At 44.9% G+C, this 20,254-nt stretch overlaps 1 protein-coding gene across 1 annotated transcript; it reads left to right on the top strand.

Moving 5' to 3' along the window:
* The first annotated feature begins 237 nt into the window (after positions 1-237).
* On the top strand, positions 238-19,702 carry YWHAH (tyrosine 3-monooxygenase/tryptophan 5-monooxygenase activation protein eta). Its single transcript, XM_006266973.4, has 2 exons — positions 238-512; positions 18,230-19,702. Exons 1-2 carry the CDS (start codon positions 426-428, stop codon positions 18,884-18,886), a joined length of 744 nt encoding a protein of 247 aa, XP_006267035.1. The 5' UTR covers positions 238-425; the 3' UTR covers positions 18,887-19,702.
* Positions 19,703-20,254: the final 552 nt, after the last annotated feature.

The following is a 20,254-nucleotide window of genomic DNA, read 5'->3' as shown; positions in this document are numbered from 1 at the left end:
TGCCCTCTCCCCGTCTCCCACCTCCACCTTTGCAGCAGTAAAATGCAGCACTCGCATAGCGCATGCGCGCAGCTCCCAGCCGGTTCTCCGGCCCGGCTATTTATAGCAAGTGACGTCACCTTGAAATAGAACGCGGGGGAGCAGCAGCACCCCCCCCTCGGGCCGGCCCGCGCCCCGCCCCCCCGCCCGCTGCCCTCACACTGCGCAGGCGCGGGGGGGCGGGCGCAGCGCGGGGCTGGAGCCGGCCGGGGAGGTGCCGCACACTCGCCGCACACGCTGCCGAGGGACGCGAGCGCGCGGTCGCCGCCCGGCAACGGTCCCTGAGCGCGCGGCGCCAACGGTAGCCAACGGTCGCGGAGCCCGCGAGGCAGCGCCCCCCCTCCCCCATCGCCCGGCCCGGCCCGGCCGCTACCACGGACGCCGCCATGGGGGACCGCGAGCAGCTGCTGCAGCGCGCCCGCCTGGCCGAGCAGGCGGAGAGATACGACGACATGGCCTCGGCCATGAAGGCGGTGAGTGGGGCCGGGAGGCGGCGCTGAGGCGGGGCTGGGCCCCCACGTCCGGCCCGGCCCCGCTCTGATCCGCGCCGCGCCGCGCCCGCTGCCGGCACCTTCCCGCGCGCTGCCGGGGGAGCCCGGTCTCGACCTTGGCGGGGGGCGGGGGGTGCTGGGGAGCCCCCGGCGGGCAGGGCTGCTCCTTTCTCGATGCTGCTGCACCGCCGAGGCAGGAGGCGCGGGCGGGCTTCGCTCAACATGGCAGCGCTCCGGGACCGGGCAGCCGCCGCGGATCCGCCTCTTCCCTCCTCTCCGTAGCCCGACGTCCGTCTCGTGCGGTCCGGTCCGCGGCCTGGGCGGCGGCGGCGGCGGCTCTCGGACAGCGGCGGAGCTCGTGCATCGCGTGTCGCGGCTGTAGCGCAGCGTGCAATAAAATGGCAGAGCGCCCAAACGTCCCGTGTGGTCACCTCTTCTTCCTCGCCGGCCTGATCGCACAGCAGGGCTCTCCTCTCCTCTCCTGTTTTCTTTTCATATTTATTTTTAATGAGCTTCTAGCAACCTCATTACTTCAGGTTTACACCTGCAGTGACCTGTGTTGTGGCAGCACCCAAAGGCCCCCCCATCAAAATGACACCCCCACCCTCTGCCCTTGCTTGTGGGTAGTGCAGTATAAATGACCGTTTCCTTCACAAAGGAGGTCATGTTATAGCAAAAGACAATCCATTCAGGACCAGCTGGTCTTAAAATTAGGTCTCCCTATATTACAATCCAAAAAAAAAAGCTTTTTTTTTTTTTATTGTGGCTTTTGTTGCCACCTTTTATAGATAGCTTTCACGTGTAGCCCAGCCTGCCCTGGAGCTCATCTCATCCCTGATCAAAAGCACGTTCAGCTGTCTCTGTAATATAGCAAGCAGTTACACAGGATGTGAGAGAGCGTAGTAATGGCACACCCAGGCTTGCTATTGGAAGCAAGTCTAGGCCGTTTCGGAAATGGCTTTAATTACAGGTGAGACGTTCCATTCTCGAACAAGCTAAAAGGCAAGTTCTAGTGAAGTCTAGTGGTGATCCGGGAAAGTTTCCATGATTAAATCTGAGAAATGTATGTAGCCTAATGTCTATAAGTGGAAGGGGGAGGAGGGAGCTGCTTTCAAAGGAAAGCTTGAACATGGGAAACAAACACAATAAACTGACCATCCTTCGGGAAATCCTACAAATAAAATGTAGTTGGTTCAATGTGTTTTCTTTTTTTCCGATAATCCCTTTTAAACTGAAAATATTTTTACATTTTTATGTTGTATCTTGCTTCAAAATTGCTCTTCATTTGATATGTTTCCTTTACAAATACTGCATAGATGGCAACAGTTTCTTTTACTTTAGAACTCTGAAGTCAAATATTTGCTTCAATGGAACATGCTAATTGATTCATTCTTTAACGGGGCTCTTTTTTCAAAGGTTGAATTTGGAACAAAATGAATAGGGTGATGGAAGAGTGTTTCTCTTATTTAAACTGATCAAGTAACTGCAGTTTCTTGTATGCATGCAGTTCATGCAGTAAAATCTGGGTAAGTTTCTGTTCCAAGGAAATAGCAAATAATGGTCTAGTGATGAATTTATCAGAAGCCAACTGTCCATAATTTTCAACTCAATTGTCTTTTATGTATTTCAGTGGATTTTGTGAGAGTAAGTGAAGGAAGGTTTTAAAACTTGTGCAAATCACTGCATTATGTGGACACTTTTAAAATTCTGTACACCTAAGATTTCCTCTAATTGCAGTGCGAACAGTTGTTTAGAAAAAACACTCTTAGGGATGGGGGGCAGGAAATGGGAGGGCCACTAGGTAGTAGACATATTTAAAGGAGGAAATATTTCTTCTGTAATATAGAGTATGCAGTACTTAGTATGAATTACTCATTTAAATGTATTTTCCAAACTGTAAAAGAGTGAAGATCAAGAAACCTGCCAATATATACTCTGGCAAGCAGCATTTCTGAATATTACCCATAACATTTGAAATAAAAAAGCTGCAACCTAAAGATATATCCATGAGAAGTGCAAGCAAATGTTCTACCACGGTAAAATGGCATTCCTCCAAGGGGTGTGGCATCTTCTTTGCCTTAAACCCTGCTCTGGGACTTCAGCCAATTGAGATAATATTACATTTTGTACCAGAGTTCAGTTTTGAAATTCTCAAATTTTATTGTTTGATCAGCAGCCGTTGGTGGGAGTGGGGGGAGACTGAGGGAATACATAACAGTACGCTTCACGTGCAGGTACTGCACTTCAAACTTTTGTCTGAAAAATGCTCTATGCATATAAAGATTCAGGGCTACATTAAGCACTTCCTTTATTTAGCCTATTTTTGAGAATGAAATAAACTATTGGTTGTAATTAGAAAAAGCAGTTAAATTATGCATACCAGATTACGAAATGTATCAATTCTTGCATTGGTGAGTATAGTATGGGTATGCCTTTTAAATATATTTAGGGTTCTGACTTCAAAGTTTCTTCTATCTATGAATGCCTCAAACTTATTTTAATCTACTATATGTGCAGTGTTCTACCCTTTGGTTCTGTTTTCTTTCCCGTACTGGTGTCCCTTTGTGCTACTGAGGTATGCATGTATCTTTGGAGGAGTGAGTGAGCAAGGGTATGCCTTGGAGAGTGCTTCATGCTGGTTTGATACTAAGCATTTTTCACTGTTCAGTTCAATTCAGTAACTGTTACTTTACTTAACCTGGGATGAATGTGAGCAGCCCAAAGTCATTCCTAAATTACTTGCCCTCATGTCAGGATTTCTAGGGTCACAGACCCTCTGGTTCTTAGTATTGCAGTTGACCAGTTTGTTTTTTAACTGTCCTTCAAGGTGTGGAGCAGGGGTGGGGAGGGAACTGTTGGGAAGTATTGGAGGACTGTGTCAGCAACCTCTGTTCTCTCCACAAAGTCACCTTTACTAGCATGAATGACAACAGCTATACCCTTCCTGCTGGGCCAGCTAACCTGGGTTGAAGGTACCTCTAGACTTGAGTGAGAGTTTTATATGTGGGTGGGATATGTATTAATGTCTAAGTTAACACTGCAATGAAGACTTCCCTCAATGGCTTTATCATATTAGTGCTGTTCCTTTTCACAGTAGTTACGAAAGCTGATGTTGAGGACCATCAGGTTGGGGGTAAGTTTACTCACTGAAAAGCCTCTGTTAAGGGATGGCTATGCATAAAAAAGTAGAGAAAGGGAAGGAGGCTGACTTTCTGCCTCTGAGTCAGTGTTTTTACCTCCTTAAGGAGATGGTGAGACTAAGAGGAAGATTTTGGTTGTATTAAAGTACAATATGCCATTGTATTCTGTACTGTCCACCTTCCTTGAAAGTCACTTGCTTTCTGTTGCTGCACCCACAGCCTCCTAATACAGCTGAGTTGCTTATATATGCATGCATGCAGGCCCAAGGGTCTCTGCTCATTGCTTAAGAACTAAATAAAAAATGTATGCAACTTGGCACTATGAAAGTCCTGTTAGATACCCACCTATATGAAACTTCTTGTAGCTTTCAAACTGAGTTAGAAAACTGGGTGGGAGTACCAAAATCCTTAGCTTACTACATTGAACAGCCTCATCTGGGCAGAAGCTACTGGTAGTTTGGGGGTCTCAGATTCTTCTTTCTCAGTGTTAGACAAGCTGAGGTGAAGGTGCGGGTTCACTTGACCCAGGTTGCTAATGATGTAAATCAGATCTTCATAAAATCTGTGTAATTCTAAATGTGTGTGCTTACTACAACCTTACAGTTAGCCATTTGGACAATGCTTTAGCTGTGTGGTCAGATTTGTGTATACTGATAAATACACACCAATACTCTAAAAAGAACTTGTTATACTAAAACAAAGAGTAAGAATTAAAAAAAAAAAATCTGATTATGATCATTATTGGGATTATTCATGTCCAAGAACAGTATTAATTTTTGGATTTGTAGATACTCTGGGGGGAAAAATGTTCTCATGTGGCTAGGTTCCAGATGAGAGAAAAATGGTGGTGTCATAGTTAACTGATAGGCATCAATAAAATAGGCTTAGTAGAGAATGAGTCACTTCTATCTGTTAATCAGGTTTAGTTTTATTGGTATCTGGAATGTTCTTGTTCTCTTGCTATCTATAGTCTGAGGCAGGTGACACTGGAATTTCTGATGTTAGAAAAAAGTAGAGTAAATTTTACTTTGGGAAAACATTTTAGAGGTGCCTTAGACTGCAAGAAGCAAAAAAAGCACAATTGTTTTTTAATGTCTTCTCAGGAAGTCAGGGTTTGGCTTCCTTCAAATAAGTGCCAATTTTCCTTTGTTGCACTGCCTTTGCATAGCCTCTGTGTGGGAGTTGCATACTTTGCCACATGACTTCCACAGTATGGCAAGGACAATGTATTCTTAGAACAAATGGAATTGAAGAAGCCCTGTTTCTTTCATGCTGTCTTTGGATGTGGATAGTCTAGTTAGGTACCACTGTGTTGCCATACTATCTTTCACAAATCCTTTTCTTGAAAAAGGAAAAATAAGAACTGTCTTCAGACTTTCTCTGGACATCTCTTAGGGCAAGGGTGGCCAATGTGTAGCATGAATGCCAGAAGTGGCATGGGCAGCCTCTGCAAAACAGAGAGGAGGGAAAGGAGAGTAGCAGGTGAGGAAGGGAAGGGGATCGGCATGGCACTTGGCATGGGTGTAGGGCTTAATTTGTGGCACGCTTGCCAAAAAGGTTGGCTCCCATTATCTCAGGATGCAATATAAAGATACAAGGACTGCTTGTCTCTGTTTGATCTGCTTTAAGTGATGGAAAAGAATTGGATATACATGAGGATTCTTCCAGTCCTCTGAACAGCATCTGCCTATCTACTTCCAGAAATAGTTTGGCAGATGTTCAGAGAATGATGACAGCAGCTTACGTGAATATCAGTGGAGTCTGGCAGTCTCTCCTATTCAGTTGGGTAAATAATTGTGAGAAAAACTTGAGAGTCTGAGTATGTCATCAACCCGCATGGCAACATTCAGTTCTGTTTTTAATCAAATACATAAATTATTAGTGATGGAATTCTAGGTGTTGTTCATGCAAGTGACTCGAGGAAAGAGGATGCACCTTTCTTTTTCATGTACTATATGCTCTCTTTATCTGTGTGCTTGTGACTTGCTGATTAAATTGTATTACACTTTTAACTGTCATTGTGGAACTCTGTGATGCAGAATATGGTGACTTGCTAACTGCCACTGGTTGGGGGAGTGTTTAGTTCTGTGTTCTCTTGATTGCCCAGGCTACCATTTTCTTGGCAGGTATTATTCATAGACATTAGGGCTGGAAGGGACCTTGTGAGATCATCGGGTCCAGCCCCCGCCCAAGGGGTAGGAAGTCAGCTAGGGTCAAAGGATTCCAGCAAGATAGACATCCAAATGTTTCTTGAAAGTGTCCAGAGGGTGCTTGCACCACCTCTGGGGGAAGTCTATTCCAGGCCTTGGTGACTGACAGTGAAGAAGTTTTTCCTTATGTCCAGTCTAAAATGGTCTTGCAGGAGTTTGTGATGGTTGGTCCTTGTTTTCCCTTGGGGTGCACTGGTGAACAAGCAGAACCCAGATCCTGATCCACACTCCTTATGTACTTATAGGCTGCCACCAAGTCGCCCCTGAGCCTACAGTTCTCCAGGCTGGAGTCCCATGGCCCTCAGCCTGTCTTCATAAGGCCTGCTGTCTTGCCCTCTGATCATGCGCATGGTTCTCCTCTGGACTCTCTCAAGCTTTTCCACTTCCTTTCTGAATTGTGGAGTCCAGAATTGTATGCAGTATTCCAGCTGTGGCCTCACCAACGCTGAGTACAGCAGGAGGTTGACTTCCTGGGTCTTGCTTGAGATGCATCGGTAGACGCAAGCCAGAGTTTTATTTGCTTTGCTGACTGCGGTATTGTTTTGGTGGTTCATGTTCATCTTGTGGTCATTCATGACCCCCAAGTCTTTTTTGGCTGTGGTGCTAGCGAGTGTGGCACTGCCGAGCCCACAAGTGTGATGTGGCTTCCCTACCGCCCTCCGAGGTAGAGCACCTTGCATTTCTCTGTATTGAAATCAGGTTTTCATCTGCCCACCTTGTAAGCCTATTGAAGTTGGCCTGGATCACCAGCCTATCCTGTAGTGTGGGCACTCTTCCCCATAGTTTGGCGTCATCTGCGAATGTAGCCAGCCACTTCTGACACCAGAGTCCAGATCATTTATAAAGACATTGAAAAGTACAGGTCTGAGAATGGAGCCTTGGGGGACACCACTGATCACTGAATGCCATGTTGATTTGGTTCCGTCAACTCCCACTCTCTGGGTCCAACCTCAGAGCCAGTTCCCCAGCCAGAGGTGACTGGTAGGGGGTGCACATGCCCCCTTGATGGGGACGGGGCCCCCCTTGACAGAGTTGATGGTTTCTGCAGGTGTCTCCTTCCCCCCCCACCCCCCCCCAGATTCTGGAGGCACCAGCCACTTGTCCCCAGCCATCAGACTGTAGGGTAGTTGAGGCCGCAGTGCCCCAATTTTTCCATGAGGGCATCATGGGACACCAGGTCAAAGGCTTTTTAAAGTTTAAATATATGATATCAACTTCTTCCCCTTTGTCTAGGTGATGTGTCATCTGGTCATAGAAGGAAATGTGATTGGTCAGGTAAGACCTGCCTGCAACAAACCCATGCTGGCTATCCCTCAGAAAGTTGCATTCTGTTAGCCTGTTGATAGTGTTCCCTTTGATAAATTTTTCCAAGATCTTTCCAGGGATTGAGGTCAAACTGATTGGCCTGTAGTTCTCTGGATCTTCCTTCCTCCTTTTCTTGAAGATAGGCACCACATTATCCCTCTTCCAATCACCAAGTACTTCACCCGAGCACCACGAGTTCTCGAATATCCTTGCCAGTGGCCATGCTATGATGTCTGTCAGTTCCTTTAGCACTCTTGGGTGCAGTCTATCCAGACCAGCTGATTTGTGGGTGTCCAGCTTCTCAGGGTGTTCCTTCACAAGATCTACACCAGTGGTGGGCTTTCACCCTGGTCATCCCGCATCTTGTCAGGCAGGGTGGTCCCTTTGGGTTGGTGAAAGACCGACACAGTAATCATTAAGCAGGTTGGCTTTTTCCTGGGTGTCGGTTGTCAGCTGCCCCATTTGGGTTAGCAGGGGTCCAATGATGCCCTTGTTAGTTTGTTTTTTGACTACCCACATATCTAAAGAAGGACCTTTTATTGTCCTTGATTCGTGTAGCCAGATGGAGTTCAGTAGGGGTATGCGAAGCGCGCCATATTTGATTTGGATTTGGCCTGAATCGGGGACAGTGATTTGATTTGTTGATTCAGATCACTGTCCCAATTTTGATTCGGCCAAATCTGAATCTGAAGATTCGATGGTGATTCGGAGAATCGGGGGCAGATGGAGCATCCAGAAGAGAGTGTTCCTGGGAGTGCTGCCACATGGAGTGCAAGGACCCGTTCACCATGTTCCCCTTGTATTCTAACCCAAAGGGTCTCTGGTTGTCCTCCATGGGTGCCAATCTCTGCTTTATAGGGAAGTGTATTGCTCCTTCACATAGAGAGGTACACGCCCCCCCTCTCCCCCTGCCCCTTTTTCAGCATGATCTCTCCTGTATAGATCATAGCCATCTATACCCATGGTCAAGTCATGGGAGGAGTCCCACCAGGTCTCCATTATCCTGATGAGATCGTAGTCATTTCTTTTTAGAAGGAGGATCAGTTCCTCCTGTTTACTCCCCAAGCTCCTGGCATTTGTATACCGGCAAGTAAGTTGGAGGCCCTAGGCTTCCTTACACTTACTTCATTGTGTTGCATTTGCTTTTATAAAATTCTGTAGCTTGGAACCTGGCTGTGGAGACTGGTTTTGCATCAGTTGAATTGTGAAACTTTATTGCTAACAGTATTCTAAATTTGTAATTGTAGCTTGTGTAGATGTATGAAAGCTGGAAACCAGTGGCAGTGTACTTATCGTGATCTGCTTCGGCTGCCAAGTGTTTGCTCAGGATCTTGTGTGAACTTGTATGACCTTTAGTCGAAGCTGCATTACTGCAGGTACACTGCTGTTGGCACCCACGCTTGGTTGGTTAGGTCTGCATGAGCTGCGGTTTGATCTCTCAATCTCTAAGATTTATATCTTTAGAATAGGATGTTGAGTGATGATTTTCTCAGAGGTCTTTAGGCTCTGCAGGTTGGTTCTTCTGTGGTTGTTTATAAGGAGGAGGATAGATGTATGATTGGAGGCTGTCTTGTGATTGGAAAAGAAGGGAAGGCTTTGAGTCTTGTGGGTGGTGGTTTGTTTTTTTTTGTTTTTTGTTTTTTTTTGTCAAATGGGGTTGTAATTATGGACAAACTTGCAGTCTAGTACTTGGATATTATGGCATTTTTTCAAGGTGACTATAAAATAAATCCAAAGAGTTAAAATAGATTGGAAGAAATATTTTGGAATCTTTCCAGGTGGCTTGCATTACCATAAGATGGCAGTCTCTGGCATACAAGCTGCACTGAACACATATTGGGCAAATCTACTGTAAGGCTAGGTTAGTGCAGCCAGTCTGAATGAGTTCGTTCCCATTGTGCTCAAACACCAACCCTCTTTCAAGTCACAGTAAACCACTGCATTAAAATGCATTTCAACTTCTTCACTCCTACATCTGAGCAATACCTCTTTTTCTCCATTACCAATTATTCCCATTTCTTCATGAGCCTTGGATATCTGGCAAACATCACCAAACTTCTATGTAGCTGAGGCTCTGTCACCCCCTCTCTCAGCCTGCTGCATGTGATTAGCATGGCCTTGCCCTCTATGGGGTGGAGATGGAACAGGCAGCCCTATGCCTCATATGCATATATGTTTTTGGAGGGTTCCGGGACTCATGATAAGAACAACTGGTTCCAGTTGCAAGTGAGGGACTAATTAGTATGTGGCTGTTGGAGGGGGGAGGGTATCTGGAGTACACACACATACTGAGCAATGCTGGGCTGTGCGTTACCGTGCCTTGACATGCTGTTTACTCTACTGGGGCCCAGTCCAATGAACTATACATGGTAAGTCATGAACCTTTTGGCTCTGGACTAATATCATATACAGTTTGTGCTAAGTATAACTAGTGTAGCTTGCTGCACTGGTCTGTTGCCCAGGCAGAGGTCACTTTAGAATGGAATTGTGTAGTAGTGGGGGCAGACCTGTCCAATGCACTGCAGACAGCTCACCTCATGAGAATATTATAGCCTCCCAGTGGGAGGATCTTGGCCACATATCTACCCTGTGGAAATGGGGGACTCTTCCCCAGCTTGCTTCTATGGCTGGTTGGCTAAGGGCAGGTGAGACTTGGGGGCATCTGAACTATAAGACCTCTGGGCTTAAGCCTGCATGTAGGATGCATTTGGGAATATCTGAAGCCCCAGGCTGAAGAGTCTGGGATGGAGGATACTTGCCAGTGGTAGTGCCACATGAATTTGAACTATTGCGTTCTGCTGAGTTGATAGGATTTGGAACTGATTTTGCCAGGTAGGAGCTCCCATAGCGAAGCTGTGCGTGTGGACTCGCTGCTGAATCTGAGTTCTGGCAAACCTATGTAGCGGGGACCAGGCCTAACTACACTAACCTCAAAAACATATACCAGACTGCCATACTAAGTGACAGACACCCATACACTGAAGTCTAAAAATCTCCCTCTGTTTATCGTCTAACATTTAACAGGAAAGGAAAATTGTTGAATCAAATACGTTGCAAGGTACAAGATGTTTAATATTGTAGTAGTGCTTTGGACTCTGTACATACACAAAACAAAAAGACAGTATCTTCCAAATACAGTGTTGCAGTCCTATTTTCAAAAGCATAGTCTGAAAGGTAATACCATAATGGATAGCCAGTGATTACAGTCAAGTGGTAGAGTGCAATAATTGTCAACCTATTGTTTTTACTGTTTAAATACATATATTTTCAATTTGAAGTAGGGACAAAGGGAAAGAGAGAAACTGGGGGCAAGGAAAGTAAGAAAGAATGGAGGTAAAGAGTAAGAAGTATGGACACAAAAGGTTACAGTAGTTATAGACACCCTGTACAATGCTTAACCTTGAATTGTAAAGCGTTTCCTAATTAACCAACCTAACAGCTGCCAATCTGAATATTGCTGCCCAAATGAGACTCATCTCTTACTTATCCAAGTTTCTCACAACTTCAGGACTCTCGAATTTTGTGTGTGGACGTTCTCTCAATACCTCAAAAATAACAGGCCTAGAGATTTACTGTAATCAAGCTTATTGCTGTGGAATACTATAATGTTATCAATATCATTGAGACCAAGAGCTTAGTGAGATTACAAAAAGGATTAGGCACTTAAAACTGTAGATGTTATTTATATTGGATGAGATAATTTTTAAAGGAATATAAGCCCTTATGATACCATGCATAAGCCAGTCACTAAGAGAGCATATAATAAATCTTTTGAGGTCATGGGGTTAGAAGGGACCTAAGGAGTCATGGAATCGCAGAAGATTAGGGTTGGAAGGGACCTCAGAAGGTCACCTGGTCCAACCCCCTGCTTAAAGCAGGACCATCCCCAGCTAGATCATCCCAGCTGAGGCTTTGCCTAGCTGGGTCTTAACCTCCAAGGACAGATATTCTTCAGCAGGGGTGGGAAATTATTTTGAGCAGAGGACCGCTTACTGAGTTTTGGCAAGCCATTAAGGGTCCCATGACAAGCAGCCCAAGCCAGATAAATATTAATTTTCTAAATTATTTAGGGGTCCCACGGGCCAGATAGAATGGCCTGGCAGGCCGCATCCAGCCCCCGGACCACATTTTGCCCACCCTTGTTCTATAGCCTCTCCGGGTAGCTTGTTCCAGTGTTTTACTACCCTTCTTGTGAGAGTTTTTCCTAATATCTAACTTCCCTTGTTGCAAATTGAGCCCACTGCTCCTTGTTCTGTTCTGCCACCACAGAACAGTCTACCTCCATCTTTTGTCACTACCCTTCAAGTAATTGAAAGCTGTTCATAGATTCATAGATGCTAGGACCTCAACAGATCACTGAGTCTGACCCCTCTGCCTAGGCAGGAAAGAGTGCTGGGGTCAGGTGGCTCCAGCCTGATGCCTATCCAGCCTTCTCTTAAAGACCCCAAGGTAGGGGAGAGCACCACCTCCCTTGGGAACCCATTCCAAATTTTGGCTACTCTTACTGTGAAGAAGTTTTCCTGATATCTAGCCTAAACCTGCTCTCTGTCAGTTTGTGACCCTTGTTCCTTGTTACCCTAAGAAGCGCCATGGTGGACAGAGCATCTCTGATCCCTTGCTGCGTCCCCCTAACAAATTTGTAGGTGGCCACAAGATCACCTCTCAACCTTCTCTTGCGGAGGCTGAAGAGGTCCAGGTCCCTCAGTCTCTCCTTACAGGGCTTGTCCTGTAAGCCCCTAACCATACGAGTGGCCCTCCTCTGGACCCTCTTGAGTCTATCAACATCCTTCTTGAAGTATGGCACCCAAAACTGGACGCAGTACTCCAACTGGAGTCTGACCAATGCCGCATAGAGGGGAAGTATCACCTCCTTGGATCTATTTGTCATGCATCTGCTGGTGCATGATAAAGTGCGGTTAGCTTTGCTGATGATTTCATCGCACTGACGACTCATGTTCATCTTGGAGTCCACTATGACTCCGAGATCCCTTTCCGCTCCTGTCCTGCTGAGAGGGTCATTTCCCAGCCAGTAGGTGTGCTGGATATTTTTGCACCCTAGGTGCAGCACTCTGCGCTTGTCCTTGTTGTACAGCATCCTGTTGTGTACTGCCCTCTCTTCTAACCTGTCCAGGTCTGCCTGCAATCGTTCCTTACCCTCCGGAGTGTGCACTTCACCCCACAATTTAGTATTGTCTGCAAACTTGGACAGAGTACACTTCACACCCACATCCAAGTCACTGATGAAGATATTGAAGAGTACAGGTCCAAGGACTGAACCCTGCGGGACCCCACCACCCACATCCTTCCAGGTTGATGCTGACCTGTTTAGTACCATTCTCTGGGTGAGACTGCTAAGCCATTTGCCACCCACCGGACCATGTAAACATCCATGCCACAGCCTCTTAATTTCATTATGAGACTAGAATGAGATACCGTATCAAAGGCCTTGCTAAAATTCAAGGAAATTACATCCACCTCTAGTCCTGTGACTAAGCATTTTGTGACCCTGTCATAAAATGAAACCAGATTGGTCAGGCATGATCTACCTGCTACAAATCCATGCTGGTTTCCCTGCTGCATTATTTTTCCTGCTGGACTCCCACAAATATGATTCTTCATAACCTTTTCAAAGACATTTCCAAGAATGGAGGTGAGACTGACTGGCCTATAATTACTCAGATCTTCCTTTCTCCCCTTCTTGAAAATAGGGACCACATTGGCTCTTTTCCAGCTGTCTGCGACCTGACCCAAGTGCCACAAGTGCTCAAACAGCTGTGCCAGTGGTTCTGCTATGACACCGGCCAATTCCTTCAGTACCCTCAGATGCACCTCATCCGGGCCTGCTGGCTGTAACACATCCAGTTCATCCAAGTGAATGCCCCAAGACAGCGTCGATACGTTGGTAGACTGGTGTCCCTCTGATGCCCATCTAAGAACCCATTAGGAGACTTACCTTGAGCCCTGTTCAGGAAGACTGAGGGGAAAAAACTCTGTCACTAATTGCTCCTCCTTGTTCAGTAGGGGTCCTATGCTGCCCTGTGCCTGCCTTTTACTCCCTACATACAAAAAAAAAAAAAAAAAAAAAGACTTTTTGTTGTCTTTAATTTGTGTTGCTAGCCTCAGCTCTGTAGTTGCTTTGGCCTTTCTAATTGCTTCCCTGCAAGTGTGGGCCAAGTAGGTGCGCTCCTCCTTGGTAGCTTTCCCCTGCTTCCACCACCTATATGCCTTATTTTCTGCCCTTTGGCTCCCCTGGATTTCCCTGTTTAGCCAAGGAAGGTTTTTGGCTCCTTTCCCCCTTTTCCTTTGTACTGGGATTGTCTCTCTCTCTGCCCGAAGGATCGCTTCCTTTAGGAACGACCACCTTTCCTGGACTCCCATCTCGCCAATACTCTTCCCCTGCAGTGCGTCGTTGACTAGAGTCCTAAGCACACTGAAGTTAGCCTTCCTGAAATCAAGCACTTCCACCCTACTAGTTACCTTACCCACCCTATGCCGTATGGTGAATTCGACTGATTAGTGGTCACTGTCCCCAAGGTGACCACGAATCTGCAGCTCCCCTATCGGGTCCTCCCCCATAGCCAACATCAAGTCCAGTAAGGCATTTCCGCAAGTGGGACTGTATACCTCCTGCGTTAGGTGAAGGTCCTGCATGCAGGTTAAGAACCTACGTGAATGGTTGATTTGGCAGACTGCTCCTCCCAGCAGATGTCAGGGTAGTTTAGGTCCCCCATAACAACCACGTCTCTAGATCGTACAGCCTCTGAGAGCTGCCTCAAGAATGCCAAGTCTAGCTTTTCCTCTTGGTCTGGCGGTCTGTAGCAGACGCTCACCACCAAGTCCCTTTCCCCTCAACCTCCATGTATCCTAACCCACAATGCCTCAACTTCTGTCCTCTGATCCTATTTTGATAAGGATAGATGTATAATGCTCCTTTACATAGAGAGCAACCCCACCCCCTTTCCCCCCTACTCTGACCCTTCTGTACAACCTGTAGCCCTCAATGTGTACTGCCCAGTCATGGGTAGGGTCCCACCAGGTTTCCATTAGCCCCACTAAATCAAAGTTACTGCCTGTAAGCAGAAGTGTGAGTTCTTCCTGCTTGTTCCTCATGCCCCTAGCATTAGTATAGAGGCACTTGAGCCCTCCATATGGTGCCTTTGGTGCCCCCCCCCACCTTCTGATGCCCAAAGGGCCCCTTGCTACTTACCTGGGGTGTACTGCTGCATGTCTCACAGTTTGTAAGTTCTAGACTCTCCATCTCGTGCTGCCCCGTCCCCTGTCATACTTAGTTTAAAGCCCAATGTAGGAGGTCAGCCAAGCTGTAACAAAAGACTCTTACCTTTTGTGGAGAGATGAAGCCCACTGCTGATCCATCCAAGGGACCTGTCTGGGTGGGGGCCTCACAGGAGCTCCGAGCCAGAGTAGGGCAGGGGCCCTGGCTGCGTTCAGTGTCGCCACCCCACTACTAGCCCCCCTCCTCATTCGCTTACCTGAAGCCTCTGCCAGAAGCTCCTGTGTACTTCTGCCCATGAACTACTCCCCTGTCAGCAGTCCCTGGTCGCCTGGGGAGTCTCCTTTTATACCTTTCTGGGCCTGGGCTAACTCAGGCCCAGGCAACAATCACACAGTCATTGTTATTAAATCCCCTTTTAGTCTTCTCCAGACTAAATAAGCACAGTTCCCTCAGCCTCTCTTCAGAAGTCCCGGCCCCCCAACTGTTTTTGTTCCACTCTGCTGGACTCTCTCCAATTTGTCCACATCTTTTCTAAAGGGGGGGCCCAAAATGGACACCAGTATTCCAGATGTGGCTTTACCAGTGCAAGATACAGGGGAATAATCACTTCCCTCAACCTGCTGGCAACGCTTCTAATGGAGCCCAATATGCTGTTGGCCGCCTTTGCGAAAAGGGCACATGCAGTCTCTCTATGAGTACAGAATACGTTATTTCCATGTGATCCCCTTCAAGTACCTGTCTTGCTTCTGTTTGAAAACCTTAAATGAAGGAGATTACACCATTTCCCTGAGCAGAGCTTGTTCGTTTGTCCTACTGTTCTGATAGTAACTTTTTTTTTCCTGCCATCTAATCTAAATTTGCATTTCAAGAAATCTTTTAGCAAAACTATGGAAGATCAAATATGAACTTTCCTATGTTATATTGGGTAAAAATCCATTAAAAAATAGACTTTTATATAGATTGCCTCAAAGTGATCAGGAGCAGTCTTTGGAACTTAGTCCCCAGGCTGTAGGATCAATGTATTATGGGGAAAAAAGGTATGGAGGCTAGGCTTTATTTTAAGAAAATAACCATAAGAAGGTGGCTCTTATTACTGTGTGTTGATACTGGATAACAGTTCTTTCAGTGGCTGTTCTAATTTGTAATGAGATACTCTTCTTGAAACATTCATTGGCTAATGAGGTTGTCTGGAAATGGCAGAATTATTGAAATCTCAAGCATTTGTTTGTAACATTTTAACTTCCCAATTTCAATATGCCTCTGTGTAAATATAAATCTTGTATTTAATGGTTATAAAATCAATTTAACTAGACTAGAATGGGAGGTCAGGTCAGTATTTTCATGGTTGTCATAAGATTTTCATAGTGCCATTAGTAAATAGGAATGTGAAAGGTTTAAAGGATTAATTGTTTAACCAATGAGTGCAATGATAACCAGGTAGCTTACCGGTTATCCTTTAGCTTGGGGCTGGTGCTGTCTGGCAGGGAAGGGAAGCTGCAGTGTCCAGGCAGGAATCAGACAGCAGGGTAGGGAAGAATGAGGGGGGAGGGGGGGACTAGTACCTATAGCCTAAGAGAAAAATAGGAGCAATTAGCTGCTCATTCACAGATGCTGCCTCCCTCCCAGCACAGGGCTTCAGGTTGTATTGTCTGGCTGGGCTTTCTTCCTTCCCCCAGTCAAAGGGCCTGGACAGCAGCTGTGTCTGAGCTGCTGTTATCAGTTAATTGTTTAACCAGTATAATTGTAGGAGGTTAAACGAATATTTTTTAAACAATATTTACACCCCAATTAGTAAATTATACTTAATATGGTAAATAGTAAAAGTTGGTGATACAGCGAATGCATTAACCAAGAAACCCACCCATTTCAGAATCTCCATTTGATAACTTTGGTAAACTAGAAATAGTTCTAAATTAATCTGTGGGGCCTATAGAAATATTCATAGATTGTAAGGCTGGAAGGGACCTCAGAAGATCATTGGGTCCAGTTCCCTGCACCAAGCAGGGAAGGTAACTGGGGGTCAAGTGACCCCAGCAAGGTGACTGTCTAGTGTCCTCTTGAAGATTTCCAGGGTAGGTGATTGCACCACCTCTGGAGGGAGCTTATTTCACAATCTGGACACCCTGACTGGGAAGTGTTTTTCTAATGTTGACCCTGAATCAGTCTTCTGGGAGTTTGTGTCCATTACTCCTGATTTTTTTCTTTTTCCCTGCGGGTGCCCTAGTGAACAGTTGCTCACCGAGCCCTTGATGTAATCCCCCAGTGTAGCAGTAAGCCACCACCAGGTCCCCTCAGCCTTTTCTCAGGCTGAGGAGTCCCAGATCCCTCAGCCTTTCCTCGTATGGCTTGTCTTTTAAGACTGATCATACGAGTGGCTCTTCTTTGGACTCTCTTGAGCTTGTCCACGTCTTAGTTAAAGTGTAGTGTCCAGAACTGGACAGTACTCCAGCTGTGGTCTCACCAGTGCTGAGTAGAGTGGAAGAATCGCCTCCTTGGTTTTGCTGGAAATGCATCGATTGATGCATGCGAGAGTATTATTTGCCGTACTGGCTACAGCATCACACTGCCAGCTCCTATTCATACTGTGGTCTATTACCCCCAGCTCCCTTTCATTTGTGGTGCTAGTCAGTTTGGTGCTGTCAAGCCTGTAGGTGTGTTGGGGGTTGCTCGTCCTGAGGTGGAGCACTTTATATTTCTTGACATTGAACACAACATCTCAACACAAAGTTAAAATGAAGAGAAGAAAATCTAATGTTTTTTAAGCATTCATTATTCAAAGATAATACATTTGCTATAAGACATAAAGTATGATAGTAATGTGTATTTTAATACTTTATACTCCATGGGGAAGCTTTGGCTGCTTAAGCTTTCCAATTTACTCTGTACAATTCCTTTTCTTGCTTAGCTTCTGATCTCAAGTTGTTGCCCCTTGTTTTTTATGAAAAAAAAATTAATTATTGATTGCAAATATTGTTCCCTAGGCAGCTGAAAAAACTTGCTATAGAGCAGAGGTTCTTAGTCTTTTAGAGTTAGGGCACCCTCCATAACTTCTGTGAATTAAGTGGCACCCCATTTAAAAAACATATGGTATCTGTTACAATACTTATTTCCTTGCAGGGGAGCAGCTGGGCAGGGACAGCCTGAGCCTTCTTTTATCTGCTTTTCCCTTTCTGTATCACTTATCTTCTCACACTTCCTGGTGCACCCTTCAAAGGATCTTGCAGCTCCCCAAGGTGCCCTGTCATTCTGGTTGAGAATCACTGCTATAGAGCGTTATGGCCTGTTTGTCACATGGAATCTGAGCATACTAACTGCAGCATGCTTGGTTCTGCTGAAGGTACTGGGTGTAGAAGAATAATAAGGACTGTGCAGTAGAGTCCAATATTGTTTTGCTCTAATACGAAACTGCTTGACCATCAGACACCTTTTGAATTCAGTTAAATAAGTGTGACCCTCCTAAGACTAGGCTGTTTTCCCTCATGAATGGTTCTCCATTTCCCCAGTTTAGTGAATGCTGCTCAGTGGTTATGCTTAGTAAAAGTTCTGTGAAATAATTAAAAGTATAATATAAATGTTCACAATTACCATAGTGTTGCTATGATACCACATGAAATAAAATGCAGATTTCTCATGTTTTTAAATTGGTCGTGCATTCAGGGACTTCTGTTCTGATACCACAAATCAGTTCCTATCTAGAAGGATTTTTTTTCTCTTACAATTTAATTTCGTATGATGGAAATACTGAATGAGGATTGTATTTCCCTGTTTTTCAAAGCCAAGTTAAGTTAATCTTTTTGTGTATGTTTGCAGGTAACTGAGTTGAATGAGCCCCTCTCAAATGAAGACAGAAACCTGTTATCTGTGGCCTACAAGAATGTGGTTGGTGCTAGACGTTCTTCCTGGCGTGTCATCAGTAGCATAGAGCAGAAAACAATGGCAGATGGAAATGAAAAGAAGCTAGAAAAGGTTAAAGCATACCGGGAGAAGATTGAAAAGGAGCTGGAGACCGTCTGTAATGATGTTTTGGCCCTCTTAGATAAGTACTTAATTAAGAACTGCAATGACTTTCAGTATGAGAGCAAGGTCTTTTATCTGAAAATGAAAGGAGATTACTACCGCTACTTGGCAGAAGTGGCTGCTGGTGAGAAGAAGAACAGTGTTGTGGAGGCTTCAGAGGCTGCCTATAAAGAGGCTTTTGAAATCAGCAAGGAGCATATGCAGCCCACTCACCCAATTAGGCTCGGGTTAGCACTCAACTTCTCAGTGTTCTACTACGAAATCCAGAATGCCCCTGAGCAGGCCTGCCTTTTAGCCAAACAAGCCTTTGATGATGCCATAGCAGAGCTGGACACACTAAACGAGGATTCCTATAAGGACTCCACTCTTATCATGCAGTTACTTCGAGACAACCTCACTCTGTGGACAAGTGACCAGCAAGATGAAGAAGCAGGAGAGGGCAACAACTAAAGAGCTTTCATCCCTGCTCTCTGTCATCTACTTGAGCATCCCCATCATCACCATCACCAATATTTCCATGCCACAGTCACACTAAATATCTAGTGCTAAGCATATCTGTATTGTCAGCACAGCTGTTGAGATCTGCTGTCCACTTTATGAGGAAGCAGTTTCAGACAAGTCTTCATGGGCATTGCTGGATTGATTTGACTTTTATCAGCCCCATTTATCATAGTTGCACTTTAAATAGTGCAGAAAGGTGCAGATTAAATGAGGCATTTTAGTTTGCCTGTTGATTATAAAATATGGGCAAGAATTATGGAAAGTGATAGAGAAGAGAGTAAATCAGAAATCTAACCTTAAATTTTCCATTTAATACAAGCTGATAGTGTTTTGTTAAGCAGTTCATCTTGTGCATGCACAGTAAGTTATCCACCCCCTAAATACCTTCAGCCAATGAAAACAGTTAAGCTGATGTGAAGTGACAACTCAATCCTATTCATCAGTTTACAATAAACTTTAAAATGTGAGGTTTCAGTAGCAACTTGTTTTTTGCCTCTAATTTATGTGCACAGACTTCCTTTTAATGCAATGCATCTACTTAAAATTTTGATACCTGTACCTTTTTTTTGCAGTTTTAAAGAATCATGATTTTTATTTGTAAACTCCTTGGCTGTTTAGTTGTCTTCTTTGTATTTTGAGAGCGCCATATCAATGTTAGCCCATGTTAAGATGGATGACTATGAGATGCCAGACATTCTAAATTAAATGTTTTGGAACTAAATGAATAAAATAAAATGCTGCTTTGGGGATATTATCTCTACATAAGCTATCTTGTCTTCTTTTAAAAAGAACCAGAGACTTAGTGTTGCATAACATGTCTGATTTAAACACATCAAAGGTTTAAAATTGTCCTGATACGCTAAAGATAATGTACAGATCCAGTCTTATGTACTTTATGGCGCTCACCTATATGTGAGGGAGGCAGCCAATTGTATATTCAGTAAAGCTGCTGCAAAATGCAACTAATTCAGTGCTATTAGTGGTTTTGAAGTTCTAAAGAGCATTGCTTGTTGATATTTGTTAGTTGGTTCTATCAATAAAGACTTCTAGATCTCTTTCATGCACAGTTCACAAATTCTGACTTTAATTCCCTTTAATTTAATTTGTACAGACAAGTGAAAGATAATGCTAATGTTTTCTTTAAGAGATGCCTTTTGGACTTCTGTTATCTTGACTAACTTTAGTCTCCAAATTAATTTTTTGTTATTTGTAGCTATGCAGTGATTACTTGCCTAATTCTCTACTAACGTTTAGGATACTCTTTAAGTCTGAAAACTGTAGACAGAAATCAGCTCATGCTGATCTCCGCTGCTTGTA

This window comes from Alligator mississippiensis, chromosome 10 (genome assembly GCF_030867095.1).
Source record: "Alligator mississippiensis isolate rAllMis1 chromosome 10, rAllMis1, whole genome shotgun sequence".
NCBI classification, from domain to species: Eukaryota; Metazoa; Chordata; order Crocodylia; family Alligatoridae; genus Alligator; species Alligator mississippiensis.
The sequence above is the reverse complement of the archived record's forward strand: the minus strand, read 5'-3'. Positions and strand labels throughout refer to the sequence as shown.

Coding starts and splice junctions, on each gene's coding strand:
- YWHAH (XM_006266973.4), top strand. CDS start 426: ATGGGGGACCGCGAGCAGCTGCTGCAGCGCGCCCGCCTGGCCGAGCAG. Junction 513..18,229: donor TGGCCTCGGCCATGAAGGCG/GTGAGTGGGGCC, acceptor GTATGTTTGCAG/GTAACTGAGTTGAATGAGCC.